The 13,306-nt window shown below is 50.9% G+C and overlaps 1 protein-coding gene, 1 long non-coding RNA gene and 1 pseudogene across 5 annotated transcripts; 1 reads left to right on the top strand and 2 right to left on the bottom strand.

The window, feature by feature from the left end:
• Positions 1-4,633: 4,633 nt before the first annotated feature.
• On the bottom strand, positions 4,634-4,752 carry LOC118611907 (annotated as a pseudogene).
• Positions 4,753-5,873: 1,121 nt separating this feature from the next.
• CTU1 (cytosolic thiouridylase subunit 1) lies at positions 5,874-8,928 on the bottom strand. Of its 4 annotated transcripts, none has more exons than XM_036232647.1 (3): positions 8,796-8,928; positions 6,951-7,495; positions 5,874-6,492 (listed from the first exon to the last, which is right to left on the bottom strand). In XM_036232647.1, the coding sequence occupies exons 2-3, from the start codon at positions 7,456-7,458 to the stop codon at positions 5,948-5,950; spliced, it is 1,053 nt and encodes a 350-aa protein (XP_036088540.1). In that variant the 5' UTR covers positions 7,459-7,495; positions 8,796-8,928; the 3' UTR covers positions 5,874-5,947. The 4 variants fall into 4 exon arrangements, with proteins under 4 accessions (XP_036088540.1, XP_036088541.1, XP_036088538.1 ...); XM_036232648.1 differs by having other exon boundaries at positions 6,951-7,567; positions 8,796-8,842; XM_036232645.1 differs by having other exon boundaries at positions 6,951-7,777; positions 8,796-8,834.
• Positions 8,929-13,306, top strand: LOC118611467. The gene is made up of 2 exons (XR_004954474.1): positions 8,929-9,946; positions 12,954-13,306. It is a non-coding gene; the product is annotated as an uncharacterized LOC118611467 (long non-coding RNA).

Genomic DNA, 13,306 nt, shown 5'->3' with positions numbered 1-13,306 from the left:
ATTAAGAAAAGGAAAGCTGGCGTAGTCCTATTATGGTCACACAAGACACATATCACTCCAGTGTTCCATTTATGTAAAGTTCTAAGGCAACTAATCTTGTTCAAAAATAGATACTCAGATGTGGTGTTTATAGACAAAGGCAGGAAAAAAAGATGACCCCAAATGTCACTATGGTGGTAACCCAGGAAAGTCTTGGATGGGATGGGAAACAAAGAGAAATAAGCCATATGTATTTACAACATATTGTCAAATATATTTATAGCATTTATAGTATGTAAACATATACTATATTATACATATTATAATGTTATATTTGTATACTATAAGTGCTATAAATAGTTTACACAATGTAAACTATAATTATATTTTTCATAACAAATACATGTAAAAATATTTCAACCTAGGGAATGTCCTAGGTTCCAAAGGTCATCTTTCATGAAAACAATGTGAAGGGAGAATAACATTATTAAAAGAGATGATGACAAGAAGTTAATAATAAAAAAACAAAACAAAACAAACAAACAAACAAAAACCTCAGCTTTCTTGCCAGAAATCCTGGCAAGATGGCACGACACCCAGATGGAAAACACTGTGGTAATGCACACTTCGGATGAGGTTCAGAGGTGACAGACCAGAAGGGGAGGTGGACAGAGCAGACACCGAGGAGAGAGGGGATTTTGGGGAAGCAGGGGAGAGCAAGCCAGTGGGCAGGACCTCCGGAGGAAAGGTCTCCTTTGTCCTGAAATTGGGAGGGAGGTGTGGCTTGGATTGGGTAAATGTCGTGGCAGAAGTGGGGTAGCCCAGGTCCCCGAAGGCCCTCCCCTTCCTCACAACAGCCCCAAGGGCTTTTCGGGGCCATGGTGTCTCACCATGTCAGATGGACAAGAAAACAGCCTCCACGGAATGTCCCAGGGAATGTCCCAGTTCGCTCTGAAGTCGGCATTACTTCAGCTTAGTTCACTTCTGTGCCGTCAGTGGGGACCACAGTGCACAGCCCAGGCAAATGCTCAGCGCTTACTGTTAAGTGTTTTGAGCAGCGTGGCCTCCCGCCAAACAGTTTATTTCATCGAGGTGAATCCTCACATTGCCAACGCCAGTGAGAGCACGCAACGTGCAGGCAGCTGACACAGTTCCCCGCATACAGAATGTAAAAACATTCGACCAATATTTCTTCGTGTCATTATCAGCATCTCTGCACATTCTTCCCCTTTACACCTGACTTCCTCCCCAGTCCCCCACTGGCCTGACATTCTCCCCAAACTACCCTCTCTGTGTGTCACACTGAGATCTTAACTCTTAGTGGAGGGCCTGATGAGCGTGGTTGCTCTGCTAAGACACGTAGCAATTCATTGGGCAGCTTCTTCCTTTAGGGACATCGCGGTAGCAAACGCTGAGTGGAATCCACCTCTTTGGTAACAGGGCATTTCTGGGGCCGCAGATACACAAGAACAAAGCAAGCAGAGGAGAGCTAGGGAAAGCAGAAATGAGCCCAGCGCACTCCCGCCCCTTCTTCTATTTCCTCCCCAAGGGGAACCCAGGCTTTTCGAAGCCTCTCTGACTTAGGGGTCCTGCTGGCCCAAGGCTCGGGACCTAGAACCTGTGAACTGGGGGCCTTGGCAGAGGTGAGCGCAGGTATGCTCCGGAATCACGGACAGCACACACCGCTCTTGAGGAGCCCCCCGGGCCTAGCGTGGTGGATGGAGCCCCTCTGGGCTGACTCCACCCTCACCCACTCTGTGTCAGACCTCTCCCGGGCCTCTTCTCACTTTCCAGTTGGTTGACGCTTTTCTCTTGTTTTAAACCTATTCCTTGCTCTGTCACGGAGCTCTGGACAATGGAAAACATGGCTCATGAGCCGTTTCTGCGCCCAGTGGTATGCTAGGCCCCAATTCAACTCAGATGAAGGAATGAAGAACTGGAAGTCTGGGTGGGATGTATTTGAGGTGGAAAGGTCACACGAATAACGTCTGTTTTATTTCATTCTACGTGAAGGATAAGAGTTCAGATTGGAGAAAGGGTCCTGTGGCCTCAGTGCACCACAGCATGGAGAGAGTTGTCATGACAAGCAGAACAAGCCAGGCAAAGTCAGGGGAAAATGGCGTCAGGGTGCGGAGAGGGCGAGTCAAGAGATAGCATAAGGAGAGGAGGCCTTTGGGGTTTGGAGGAACTGTTCAGAAGGTAGAAATCATTCTAAAGGTGTGAGCGCAGGGCTCATGGGAACCCTGAGAATGTGCCAAGTTCCATGCACAAGTCTGGAAGCTTTCTGAACTCCGAGTGACACCAGACACTCGCAAACACCACTCGCATCTGGGGCTGGAGCCAAGGCCGCCGTTCTCAGTTCCAGCCTCTGACCATCAGGGGTCCCTTGTAGATGATGACGTGAGGTGTGGGGCCTGTGGGTACATGGGATGTGTGAAGCCTAGAGTAGGGAGGGCACAGAGCAAACCACCCTGTGACTTGGCTCCTGATCTGGGGGCAGGCAAGCTGGTCCTGGGAGAAACAAGGCTTACAGGAGGGCCCCTCAGTGGGTGGCATCCTAGAACTTTAGGGGAAAAGGTACTCAGTAGGTGACAGAAAGTTCCTCTCTAGTGCAGGTGACATGAATCTGACAGGGCCATCTTATTTCAGACTCTCCTCATGGAAAAGAGAAAAAACTAGAAAAGCTGAATAACTTTTTTTTTAATGTTTAGGGTCAATGGAGAGGAAGTGTGCACGGTGAAGACAGAAAAAGTGGGAAGTCTAAAGAGATGAGCCAAGTGTTATGATCCATTTTCTTCCTCAAGCAGATGGCCAATTTGGAGGGTTCCTGAGGAACTAAACAGAACATGCGCGAGTCTTGTGGGGCCAGAGGGCAAAGGCAGAGCTGAGGGCTTGTAAGGACTAGGGAGCCTGGGAAACACTGCGGTCTTGTGGTTGGCACCCTGGAGTGAGGGTCTGCTGGAAATAGATGAGACTCCATAAGGACTGAAGCTGGGTTTCAAATTCCCTAGGTCCTTGGTCAGACAGAAGCACTCCACCTCGCAGGGGCAGCGGTGAGGCCGTCTGGAGGAAGGGCACACCCCCCAGCGATAAAGTCCTCTCCATCATCCGTCATCGCTGCCTCACACAGGGTGCAGTCTGGGAAACAGTCATTGAGGGGACAATGAAAAGAAGGGGTTCCCTAGAAGACCCAGGCCTCACAGGAGGCAGAGAACGGAAAAAGCCGAGATGCTCAGCCGCCAACATGGAAGCCCAAAGAGGGAGTCCAAGAACGTTCTATGGGAAACTGTTGCTACTGTGTAGCTCCTGCCTCTGTGGGCACGTGGCCTCGCGGCTGGTGGCAGTCACCAGGTGTGTGTGTGGAGATGAACTGCATGTGGAATGAGGCAAATTTTCTCACGTGTCATGTCTGCGTTAGTAGTTGCTTACAGCAGGAGGGTAAGTCTGGCACCAGTTTTTCTGTCTTGCCTGTTTTGTTTTGTTTTGTTTTGAATGTATTGCAGTTCAACAGTGAAAGTCTCCATTTTAGCACCTATTTTCCTGGGCACGTTGATGACAGTTCAAGTCTGTGCCTGAAACTCCCTCACCTGTGACCTGTGTGTTCTTCTTTCCTCCCGGTGTTCATCTTGTCCTATCGCCTGGCATGCTTGTAAATATTTTTTATTGAATGTCAGGCATTTGGCATGAAAAGTTGTAGAGATTTTCTGAGGCTCTGGCTGAAAGATTTGTCGGTGGTTTCTATAACAGTTTAGACCAGCACTGCACAACGGGATTCTCTGTGACGACGGTCACGTTCTGGGTCCTGGCTGTTCAATACAGCAGCCGCTGTCCACATGTGGCTACAGAGCACTCGGAATGTGTTTGGTGTGACTGAAGGACTGGATTTTTAATTTAATTTTAATCAATTTACATGGGAACAGGCTCGCGTGGCTAGGGGCTTCCTGGCGAGCAGACAGAGCAAGGAATCTCTTAATCCAGTGTGGGCTTGAAAGAGTTTGAAGCCGGTCTGGTCTCTCAGGGGGCTGGTCTACTTGCAGGTGACCCTGACTTTTACTCTGTAATCCTACCTGGGTCCCGACTGAGGTGTTCTCGAGGCCTTCCCTTCTCACGAGACCCTGAACGCAGATTCGTTTGACCCAGTGGACACTGCCCATATGAGAGCACAACAGTGGCCTTGCCTCACCCTTCCCCTTCTTTCCAGGATGTTGGCCCCTCAAGTCTCACCTGCCTCAGTAGCCCCAGATGCCATTTCCGTTTCCAGCCCCCTGATGCTGCTGCTAGCTCAGCTTGGGTTCCCAGCCTCCTCGCTGATGCTTTGATTCCTTCCTTAGTCATCTGGCCCCTGCAGCAGAATGAGGTGCCCCTGTCGCCGGGATCCTGGTAGCTCGTTAATGTCTTCAAGTAGATTCTGTTTTATATCCGTGTGTGTGCCATATTCTCCCACTTGGTCTCAGTGGAGGTGTTGTCCTGACATGAGATATTCCGTCATGACTAAAAGCTCTTTGCTTTATTTTAGTCCCTGCCCAAGCCGCCTCTCAAAGGAGCCCTGACCTCCCAAACTAAGCAGCACCCCTCACAGCCTACACCCTCACACTTACTCCTCATTCATAGCGCTTAGCATCAGACCTCATAGCACTATTTTTTTTTTTTTTAGCGCCTACAGCACCTGGTCTTCCTAGGTGGTTTCCCATCCAAGTACTAACCAGGCCCAACCCTGCTTAGCTTCCAAGATCAAACGAGATCAGTCGTGTTCAGAGTGGCATGGCCGTAGACTTCAAAGCACTATTTACTTCTCTGCTGTCCCTCTCCCACGAGACTGTAAGCTCCATGAGTGACAATGTGTGCAGAAGCCTCTGCAGACATTGGGGCTCAATAACTACGGGATGAATGACGCTGCTATCTGGTGGGGAGGCGGGCCCTGTCTCAGCCCTCAAAGCTAAGCTCAATTAGGGGAAACAAACCCCAGAGTGTGGATGGCCACATGTGAGGGCAGGACCCAGGGGCTGTGGCCTGGGACGGTCCCAGGACCTGGGCTGAGCAGGTAGGGAGGAGAACCATGGAGGCTTCTAGAAGGGCTCTGTAGGATTTGAGCAGGAACATGAGAAGGGAGGGCCTCCTTGATGAGGGAGCAGCCCAGCAAAGCTTGGAGGAGGGGCCAAAAACACCAAGTCCTCCCAGGGGTCAGGCCGGAAGCTTCCGGGCCTCACACCTGCCTGGACCAGCAGGACAGCACCCCTGAAACCCTGAGTCCTCTGGTGCCCACACATTAATGTGACCAAGTCGGCACCATTTACTGGGCATATTCTCAGACCCTAGAGGCTGTGCTCTGATTCCATTGTCCAAGGAGAAGCTGACGGCCAGAGGGGCTAAGTCACTGCCCCAGACTCACCGGCTTTGCGTCCAGAATCCAGGTGTGTGGAGCCCACCCAGCCTCTCCTCCCCTGTCACACGGAGATACCAGGAGAGAGTCAGGGGTGGGGAACTGGGGGCAAATCCACCGTGGGGACCTCAGGCCGGTGGCAAGTCCTCAGGTCAGGGTGGGGTGGGATGAGACTGGCGCCTCCTGCAGCATGCCCCTTGCTCAGAACAGCCCCGTGGTGACTGCCAATGGTGAATGACCTGTGCCTATCAAGTCATGTGGCCTTCTTAGCCCACTACGGGCACACATGGCACGCCAGACACACAGCAGGGGCTCAGGACAGGCTAGCACTGTTCGAGCACACCCAGAACCTGGCAGAGGCATGAGGCAAGCAGCCCCTGAATTCCCACTCGTCGGGGAGTAGACAATTAATCAGGCCCTTCCTCCGAGACCCAGAGGCCCAGTCCCCGGCATCTGCAGGGTCACGGGTAACCGGTTCCAGTCTCCCTCCCAGCCTCACACATAAGCCTCCAGGCAAAGATGACTCAGGTTTATTCACAATGTCATTCACAGGAGCCCGCGCTTCCAGGTCGGATCCCGGAAGGGTCCCTAGAAGGTGGGGACGGCCTCGGGGGCCGCGGTTCGGCCTCGCTCCCCCTCGCGCAGCGCCCCGGGTGGCCCAGCCTCATCCCGTCCGCGGCGGCCCTTGCCGATGGCCAGGCGTGGCCGGCCGCGGTCCAGGCCATCCAGGAGCGCACAGGCCTGGCAGAGCGCGCGGCTGGCCAGTGCCCCGCAGCGGGAGCAGGCACCGGGGGGCGGTGGCCGGGCGGCCGGGGCCAGCGCCAGGCGCTCGGCCGAGTGCACGAGGTCCAGCACGGCGGACGGCCGCGCCGCCTCCAGCAGCTTGAGCAGGTGGCGTGCATGGCCGCGGAAAGCCTCGGGCGCGTAGACGCACTCCTCCGAGAAGTAGTCGAGGCGGCGGAAGTGCGCATACAGCACCACCTCCTTCTGCGAGGCCAGCTGCAGAGGGCGGCAGCGCGGCAGGGCGCCCCCCTCGCCCGGCGAGCCCAGGCCCCCGCCCCGCGCCAGCCGGCCAGCGTCGCCCCGCAGAAAGTTCATGAGCACGGTCTCCGCCATGTCGTCGGCGTTGTGGCCTAGGGGAGACAGGAGAGCGGGTCAGGAGGGGGCGCCATGGCTGGAGAGTTACCAGGAAAGGAATTAAAAGGCATGGTGGCATTTCAGACTACAGATGGCTTCCGAGAGAGACAGCCCTGCACGCCCCGCCTTTTGTGAAGGGCGACACAAAGGACGCCATTTTTTTTAAATGCAGAGGAACCACAGCCTGGACCCCCGAGAGCTTACTCCTCGACTTCTGTTTTCAAACGTTTGTGTACCAAGATGATGGCAGCGACTCAAAGTTGGCTGCGACCATCCCGGGTCGTGCACATTCCTATCTCCTGACCGAGACCCTCCCCTTAGGACACACCCGGGGTCTCCTTTTCACTTCTTGGGCATGCGCCCCAGGCCCCTGTCAGTGCCCGCCCTCCCCTGCGCATGCGCCTGTCCCTCCGCCACAGCACCCTCCCCCTCCTGCTGCCCCGCATGCGCTCACCAGTCACGACGTGCGTGGCTCCCACGAGGCGCGCCCCTTCCTCCAGCGCCCGGCGCCGCAGCACCCCGCAGAAGGTGCAGCAGGAGCGGCTGCGGCCAGAGCCGGCAGTGCTGCGAGCCACGGCGTCCATCGTCCAGCCCCCGAAGAGGTCGGCGTAGGCCACGACGGTGAGCGGCAGCTCCCAGCGCGCAGCCTGGCGCCGCACGGCCGCCAGCGCCGCGTCGCGGTAGCCGCCGATGCCCTCGTCCACGGCCACCAGGTGCAGCGAGATGCCCAGGCGCGGCGCCAGTTCGCGCAGCACGTGCGCCAGCACCGTGGAGTCCTTGCCGCCTGAAGCACCCACAGCCACCACGGCTCCAGGCGGTAGCAGACGACCCGCCACCACCGTGTGCAGCACCTCAGCCTCGAAGGCGGCGCAGAAGCAAGCGCCGCACAGCGCTTGGCCCGAGCGCGGGCGGCGGAGTGCGGCGCGCGCCTTGTGGCAGGAGGCGCACTGCGGGGCAGGCATCGCGGGGTCCCGGCGGGGTGGAAGGGGTCGGCTTCTCCTGGACGGGGAGAGCGGAGGCGGGTTATACGTGGATTCCGGATGGCAGGGTCGTCGCCTCCTGGGAGGCTGCCTGGATAGCGCCCAGAATTAACCCAGTGCCTGGAACATTCTTACCCAGAACTGTGCAGTCCTGGCACCTTCAAGTCTCAGCTTAAGCTTGCTGTTATTCGTTTATTCGTTCGTTCGTTCATTCATTCATTCATTCATTCATTCATTCAACAAATACCAACTTGGCGGATCCCAAGCACTGAGGACACAGCAGTGAACAAAGCAGGAAAGGCTGCAGGCACCCAGTTCCAGTGGAAGAACCAACCCATGGAAAAGTAAGAAATAACCGGATTCTTTAAAATACGAGAAATAATGTGAGGGAGTTAGCACTGAGATGAGGCCAGACGAACGAGGAGGAGTCGGGCCTGGGGGGCTTGGAGGCTGGCAGGGCGAGGAGCTTGGGCTTTATTCTGAGATCAGAACCAATAGAGGGTTGTAAACTGTGGAGTGGCGGTATCTGATTTATGTTTTAACAGGATCCCTTGGACGGCTGTGTGTGAGTAGAGGGTGGAGAATGACAAGGGCCGCCAGTGAGGAGGCTCTTTCAGTGAGCCAGGTGAGCAATAAGGTGGCTCGGAGCAGAGTAGAGACAGTGTAAAGTAGAGAGGAGGGTCGGATTCAGGATCCCCTTTGTAAGCGGAGCAGATAGGACTCCATGAGACTTAGGTGGCGGACGGCAGTGGATGAGAGAAACAAGACTGGGGACAAATACAAGGTTTTGGCTTGAACAACTGGAAGGACAGTGGGGCCACTTAGTGGAGAAGAGGTGGGGGATAGGGAAGAATGGGGAAATACTGTGAGAGGGGTAGGTTCAGGGCAGAGAATCAGGAATTTCGTTTGGGCATGCAGAGTTGAGGTTATTTCCTCGGGAAGTCTCTGCTGAACCCTGGGCTGAGTCTGGCGCCTCGTCTGAGCTCCCACAGCCGCCTGGACCGCCCCCCAGGCCAGCCCTGACCACTCTTGGTTGTAACCAGGGCAGAGGACGGCGCGTTTGCACCGCGCCCAGCTTGGGGAGGAAGAACGAGGAGTCGGACCGGGCCCAGAGTCGGTCAGCAGCGACACTGTCTGCTTAGGACGCGCTGGACCGGAGGGCCGCGGGAAGACGGGCGTTGGGGGATCACGGAAAGGAGCACCTTCTCTCCGGGGATGCCTACCGGAATGCGTGGGGGAGAAATATGGAGACTATCGAATACCACACGTCAGCGCGACAAAAGCCACGGGATCGGTCCGCGGCGGGAGAAGACACTCACCTGAGAAGACCGCGCGCTGGAAGGTCCGGGCTGCGAGAAAAACGCGGAAGCCGGTGAAGACTACGACTCCCAGAAGTCTACGCGCCTCCGGCTCCCAGGAGCCCATGCGGCGATTCACCTGAAAAGCCGCCTGCCTTCGGAAGAGCTCGGCCTACAACTCCCGGGGAGCCTCGCGGTGACGTCACACGCACCGTCCCCGGATCCCAGAATGCTCCGGTCCGGTCCGTCCGCTGTCCCATCTGCAATCATTCTGGAATGCAGTATTCCCCGGTACATAAAGGGATCCAGGAAGCTAGAAAAAGAGGGAAAGATACAGGAGGTTTCCATGTTTTCCCCACAACAGAAAGACTTAACGATCAGGGGCAGATTGTCCGGAGCATTCAGTCGTTCCTTTTAAGACGCTGAAGGATTTAAAACAGGCCTATGCAGCCTATGGTTCTACTTTTACTTTGGCATTGCTTGAAGGACTGCAATACGAAACTCCACCTCCCTGTGACTGGAAAATGATAATTCGGGCTTGCTTCTAGGGGGAGATTATCTATAATGGAAAAGCGAATGGCATAATCTCAGTGAACAGCAGCTAACGCTATTCCTATTACAGTAGAAATGTTGACTGGAGAGACAGTATCTAGATTTGATACAAAGAATGATATTTCAGTCACAGGCATATCAACAAATTAACATTTGTGCTATGAAGGTTTGGCGCAGTTTACCTACATCAGGGGCCAAGTCTGAGGAACTCAGCGGCATAGGACAGGGGCCGGACGAGTTATAGCAGGACTTTGTTTCCCGTCTCTTACAGGCAGTATCTAGAACGGTGTCTGATGCTGAGACAGGAAGAATCATAGCTCGCTTATGAGAATGCCAACAAACACTGCCAAACAGCACTTAGACCCCATAGGAAGACGGGTACGCTATCTGACTTTATTAGAACACGTGCTGCTGATATTGGGCGGGCTTACGTACAGGGAGCTACATTGGCTGCTGTGTTAACTCAATGCTTAGGCAACTTAAAGGGCCCGCAGGGCAAAGGAGGAAAAGGTGGGGGAACTTGTTTTCCCTGTGGCGGAGTTGGACGCCTTGCCAGAGAATGTCCTACCAGAAGCTTGGCTGACGGGCAGAGAGGCCACTCCACCCTTCAGAGTAGTGAGGTGAGCAAACCCAGGACCCTGGAATTTGTCCTAGATGTCAGTGAGAAAAGCATTGGTCTGATAAATGTAAATCACATCGTGACGCCCGGGCAATTTGCTGCAGGGAAATGGGCCACGGATGGTTCTGGCCCGTCAAATAATGGGGGCCCTTACTACCAACCCATCGGTGGTCCTTTCCCCCTTCGTGGAGCGACTGCCCCAGAGAGGGCTCCAACCTGCAATCCCGTCTCCAGGGGGCCAGTTACGGTCTTTGCAATGCATCAGAGAAAGTTCAGAGGTCTGCAACTTTTCCATATTTAGGACCTATAATTTTGCAGCAAACAAACCAAAGGTTCAAATTCAATTTGACTCATTAAAGACACTTAATGATTTTCAGAAATTACTTGGAGATGTTAATTGGCTTAGGTCACAATTACGAATCACTACAGGACAACTATAGACTTTATTTGATATTTTGAGAGGAGATTCTGATCCCTCTTCAAGAGAATTAACTCCAGGCTTTATGATTAGTAAATGAGACCATAGCAAATACACAGGTCTATCACGTAGAGTCCTCTCTGCCTTTGATATAATAATTTGTCCAACAAAATCTCTTCCAACTGGAATTATATGGCAGAAACCAGGGCCAATAGAATGGTTACATTTGCATAATTCTGCTTCAAAAGTTCTTAACCCTTATTATAAGTTAGTTTCTATTCCTATAGATAAGGGTCGAACTTGGATGCGACAGCTCTTGGGAAGAGATCCTAATATAATTATTCCTTATAATCAGAAGCAGCAAGCATGGCTAAATCAATATTCTGATTTGTGGTCATTATCTTTAGCTCAATATAATGCAATCATTGATTGTCATTATCTACCTGATAAACTAATACAGTTTCTAATACAAACACCAGTTATTTTTCCAAAGGTGATTTTCAAGTACCTATTTCTAAAGTTATTACTTTAGAAATAAAGTTATTTAGAAATAAAGTCATTACTTTAGTTATTACTATCTTTATGGATGGTTCCAATAATGGACTTGCTGCTATACATACCCCTACTCAGACTTATTCAAAAACAAACTAACATAACTTTGGCTCAGAGAACTGAGTTATTGGCTTTAGTTTGGGCTTTGGAACTGTTTCCACAATAACCTGTAAACATTTATTCAGACAGTGAAAGTGCTCGTCAAATTGTTAAGCAACATCATCAAAGCCAAATCCATCTGTCTGTTCCTCATATGGAGTTAATCTACGAGGACTGTTAACCTAATCACATCTCACAGATGGACATTACTCATGTTGGGTCTTTCCGAAATACTCCATATGTACATAACATGGTAGATAACAGTTCTGGCTTTATATATGCCACTGCTCATTCAGGTGAAAGTACTGAACATGTCATTAGTCAATGTTTGCCAATTTTTGCAGTCCTTGGCCTTCCTAGGCAAATCAAGACTGACAACAGGCCTGGATATACTAGGTAAACATTTCAACAATTTCGTAAAGAATTTCAGATTGCACACGTAACAGGTATACCCTATAATCCTCAAGGACAAGGTATTGTGGAACACGCCCACCGTACCCTCAAGGTTCAAATACAACAACAAAAATGGGGAGTCAGCTCCATGACTCCTCAGAGTATCTTAAACCAGGGACTTTTTACTTTAAGTTTTTTGAACAGAGATGATGATGGTCAAACAGCTGCAGAACAGTTCCGGTCTCCTTTGGGGACTCTACGAGCCGAGTGGTTCGTTGGAAGGATCCATTAACTAATGAATGGCATGGCCCTGATCCCATTTTAGTGTGGTGCTGGGGGCATGTTGGTTTTTCCTGAAGGTGCAGACAGACCTCATTGGCTGCCTGAGAGGCTGGTCAGGCATTGTGAAGATGGCGAATGGATCAGACCCAGAGAAGCTCATCCCTCTGAAGCGTCTGAAGACTACTCCTCTGATAGTTGTTCCACAATTCAGGGGAACTCAGAGCACACGTAATCCCACATTGGGGGATATTAAACACATAATTGGTCTCATCACCTTGTTTCTTATAAAAACTGGATGATACCTGGAGAGTACATAGCCTCTTTGATGACCACCCTGAAAGGATACATTCAAAAGGACTTATGGCAAGCCTTTGCAGCCTTGAACTTTGTTACTCTATCTGATTCATCTACTGCAGATTTGAATATTAAGCATAGCTATGGAGTTCAAGCCTGCGTTGCTGCCCCCTATGTTTTTCTAGTTGGACAATTGCAAACAGAGGCTTCAAATAGACTTCTTAATGTATCTTGTACCAATTGTAATTTAACTAATTGTGTGGGTCCCCATAATAAGGGGTCGGATCTACTGGTTTTAAATCAACCAAGTTTTATCATGTTACCAACTAAATTAGTTGAACCTTGGTATGATGATAGTGGGGTACAAACTGTTAGAAATGAAATCTTCTTTGAGTAGAGATAAGAGAATTATAGGACTTGTTATTGCAGGACTAGTAGCTTTTGTGGCCTTAATGGCTATTGCAGTAACTGCAGCAGTGGCCTTATCGCAAAGCGTGCAAAATGCTAACTTTGTTAATTAGTTGGCTCATAATACTTCTATGGCTATGAAGACACAAGATATTTATTTAAAATGAGAGGTTTAGCTGAATGCCTTAGAATCTGTTGTAGTACAGATAGGAAATGAAGTACAAGCTCTGGAAAAAAGAGCAAGTTTGCGCTGTCATACTGCTTAGAAAGGGTGTGTGTAACTAATGTAATCTATAATCGATCTAAGTGGATTTGGCAACAGGTACAATTGCATTTACAAGGTATTGGGCATCAGTAATTTAAGTCTAGATTTGCGTAATTTACATCAGGAGATTTTGGATATACAGAATGCATAGGATACTTTTATTAATCCAAAACATTTAGCTGAAGATTTATTAGATAGTTGGCAAGGATTTAATCCTTTGAATATGTTTAAATATACCTTTAGGATTTTAGCTGGAATTGTATGCTTACTTATTGTATTCTTCTGTGTTTTTTTCAGTCAGCTGCCGAATCATCTACCGACAATTAATACAGTCTCAAATTGGTCTGCATTCATTGCGGCTTCAAATTGAAAGTGGGAAATGTGGAGAGCGGTTTGTAAGCTGACAAGGTCCTTGCAAACTGCGAAGGCAACCAAGGGTTTCCTCACCTCTGCAAATTCTTCCTGAGAACAAGATAGTACAGATATAGCCACAGGCATATAAATAAGCTGAAGGCCATGAGCAAAGGTGATCTTGGGGAAACAGAAGAAACAGGGTTACTATGCTTTAGAGAAACTGCTTATGTCGTCAGCAATTGTATGTTCCTGTATAAAAGCAGCTTGCAAAAATAAAAGTGGACCATTGTTCACCA

The sequence above is a fragment of the Rousettus aegyptiacus genome, unplaced genomic scaffold (assembly GCF_014176215.1).
Source record: "Rousettus aegyptiacus isolate mRouAeg1 unplaced genomic scaffold, mRouAeg1.p scaffold_m13_p_14, whole genome shotgun sequence".
NCBI lineage: Eukaryota > Metazoa > Chordata > Mammalia > Chiroptera > Pteropodidae > Rousettus > Rousettus aegyptiacus.
Note: the sequence above shows the minus strand (reverse complement) of the source record. Positions and strands in the feature narration are given on the sequence as shown.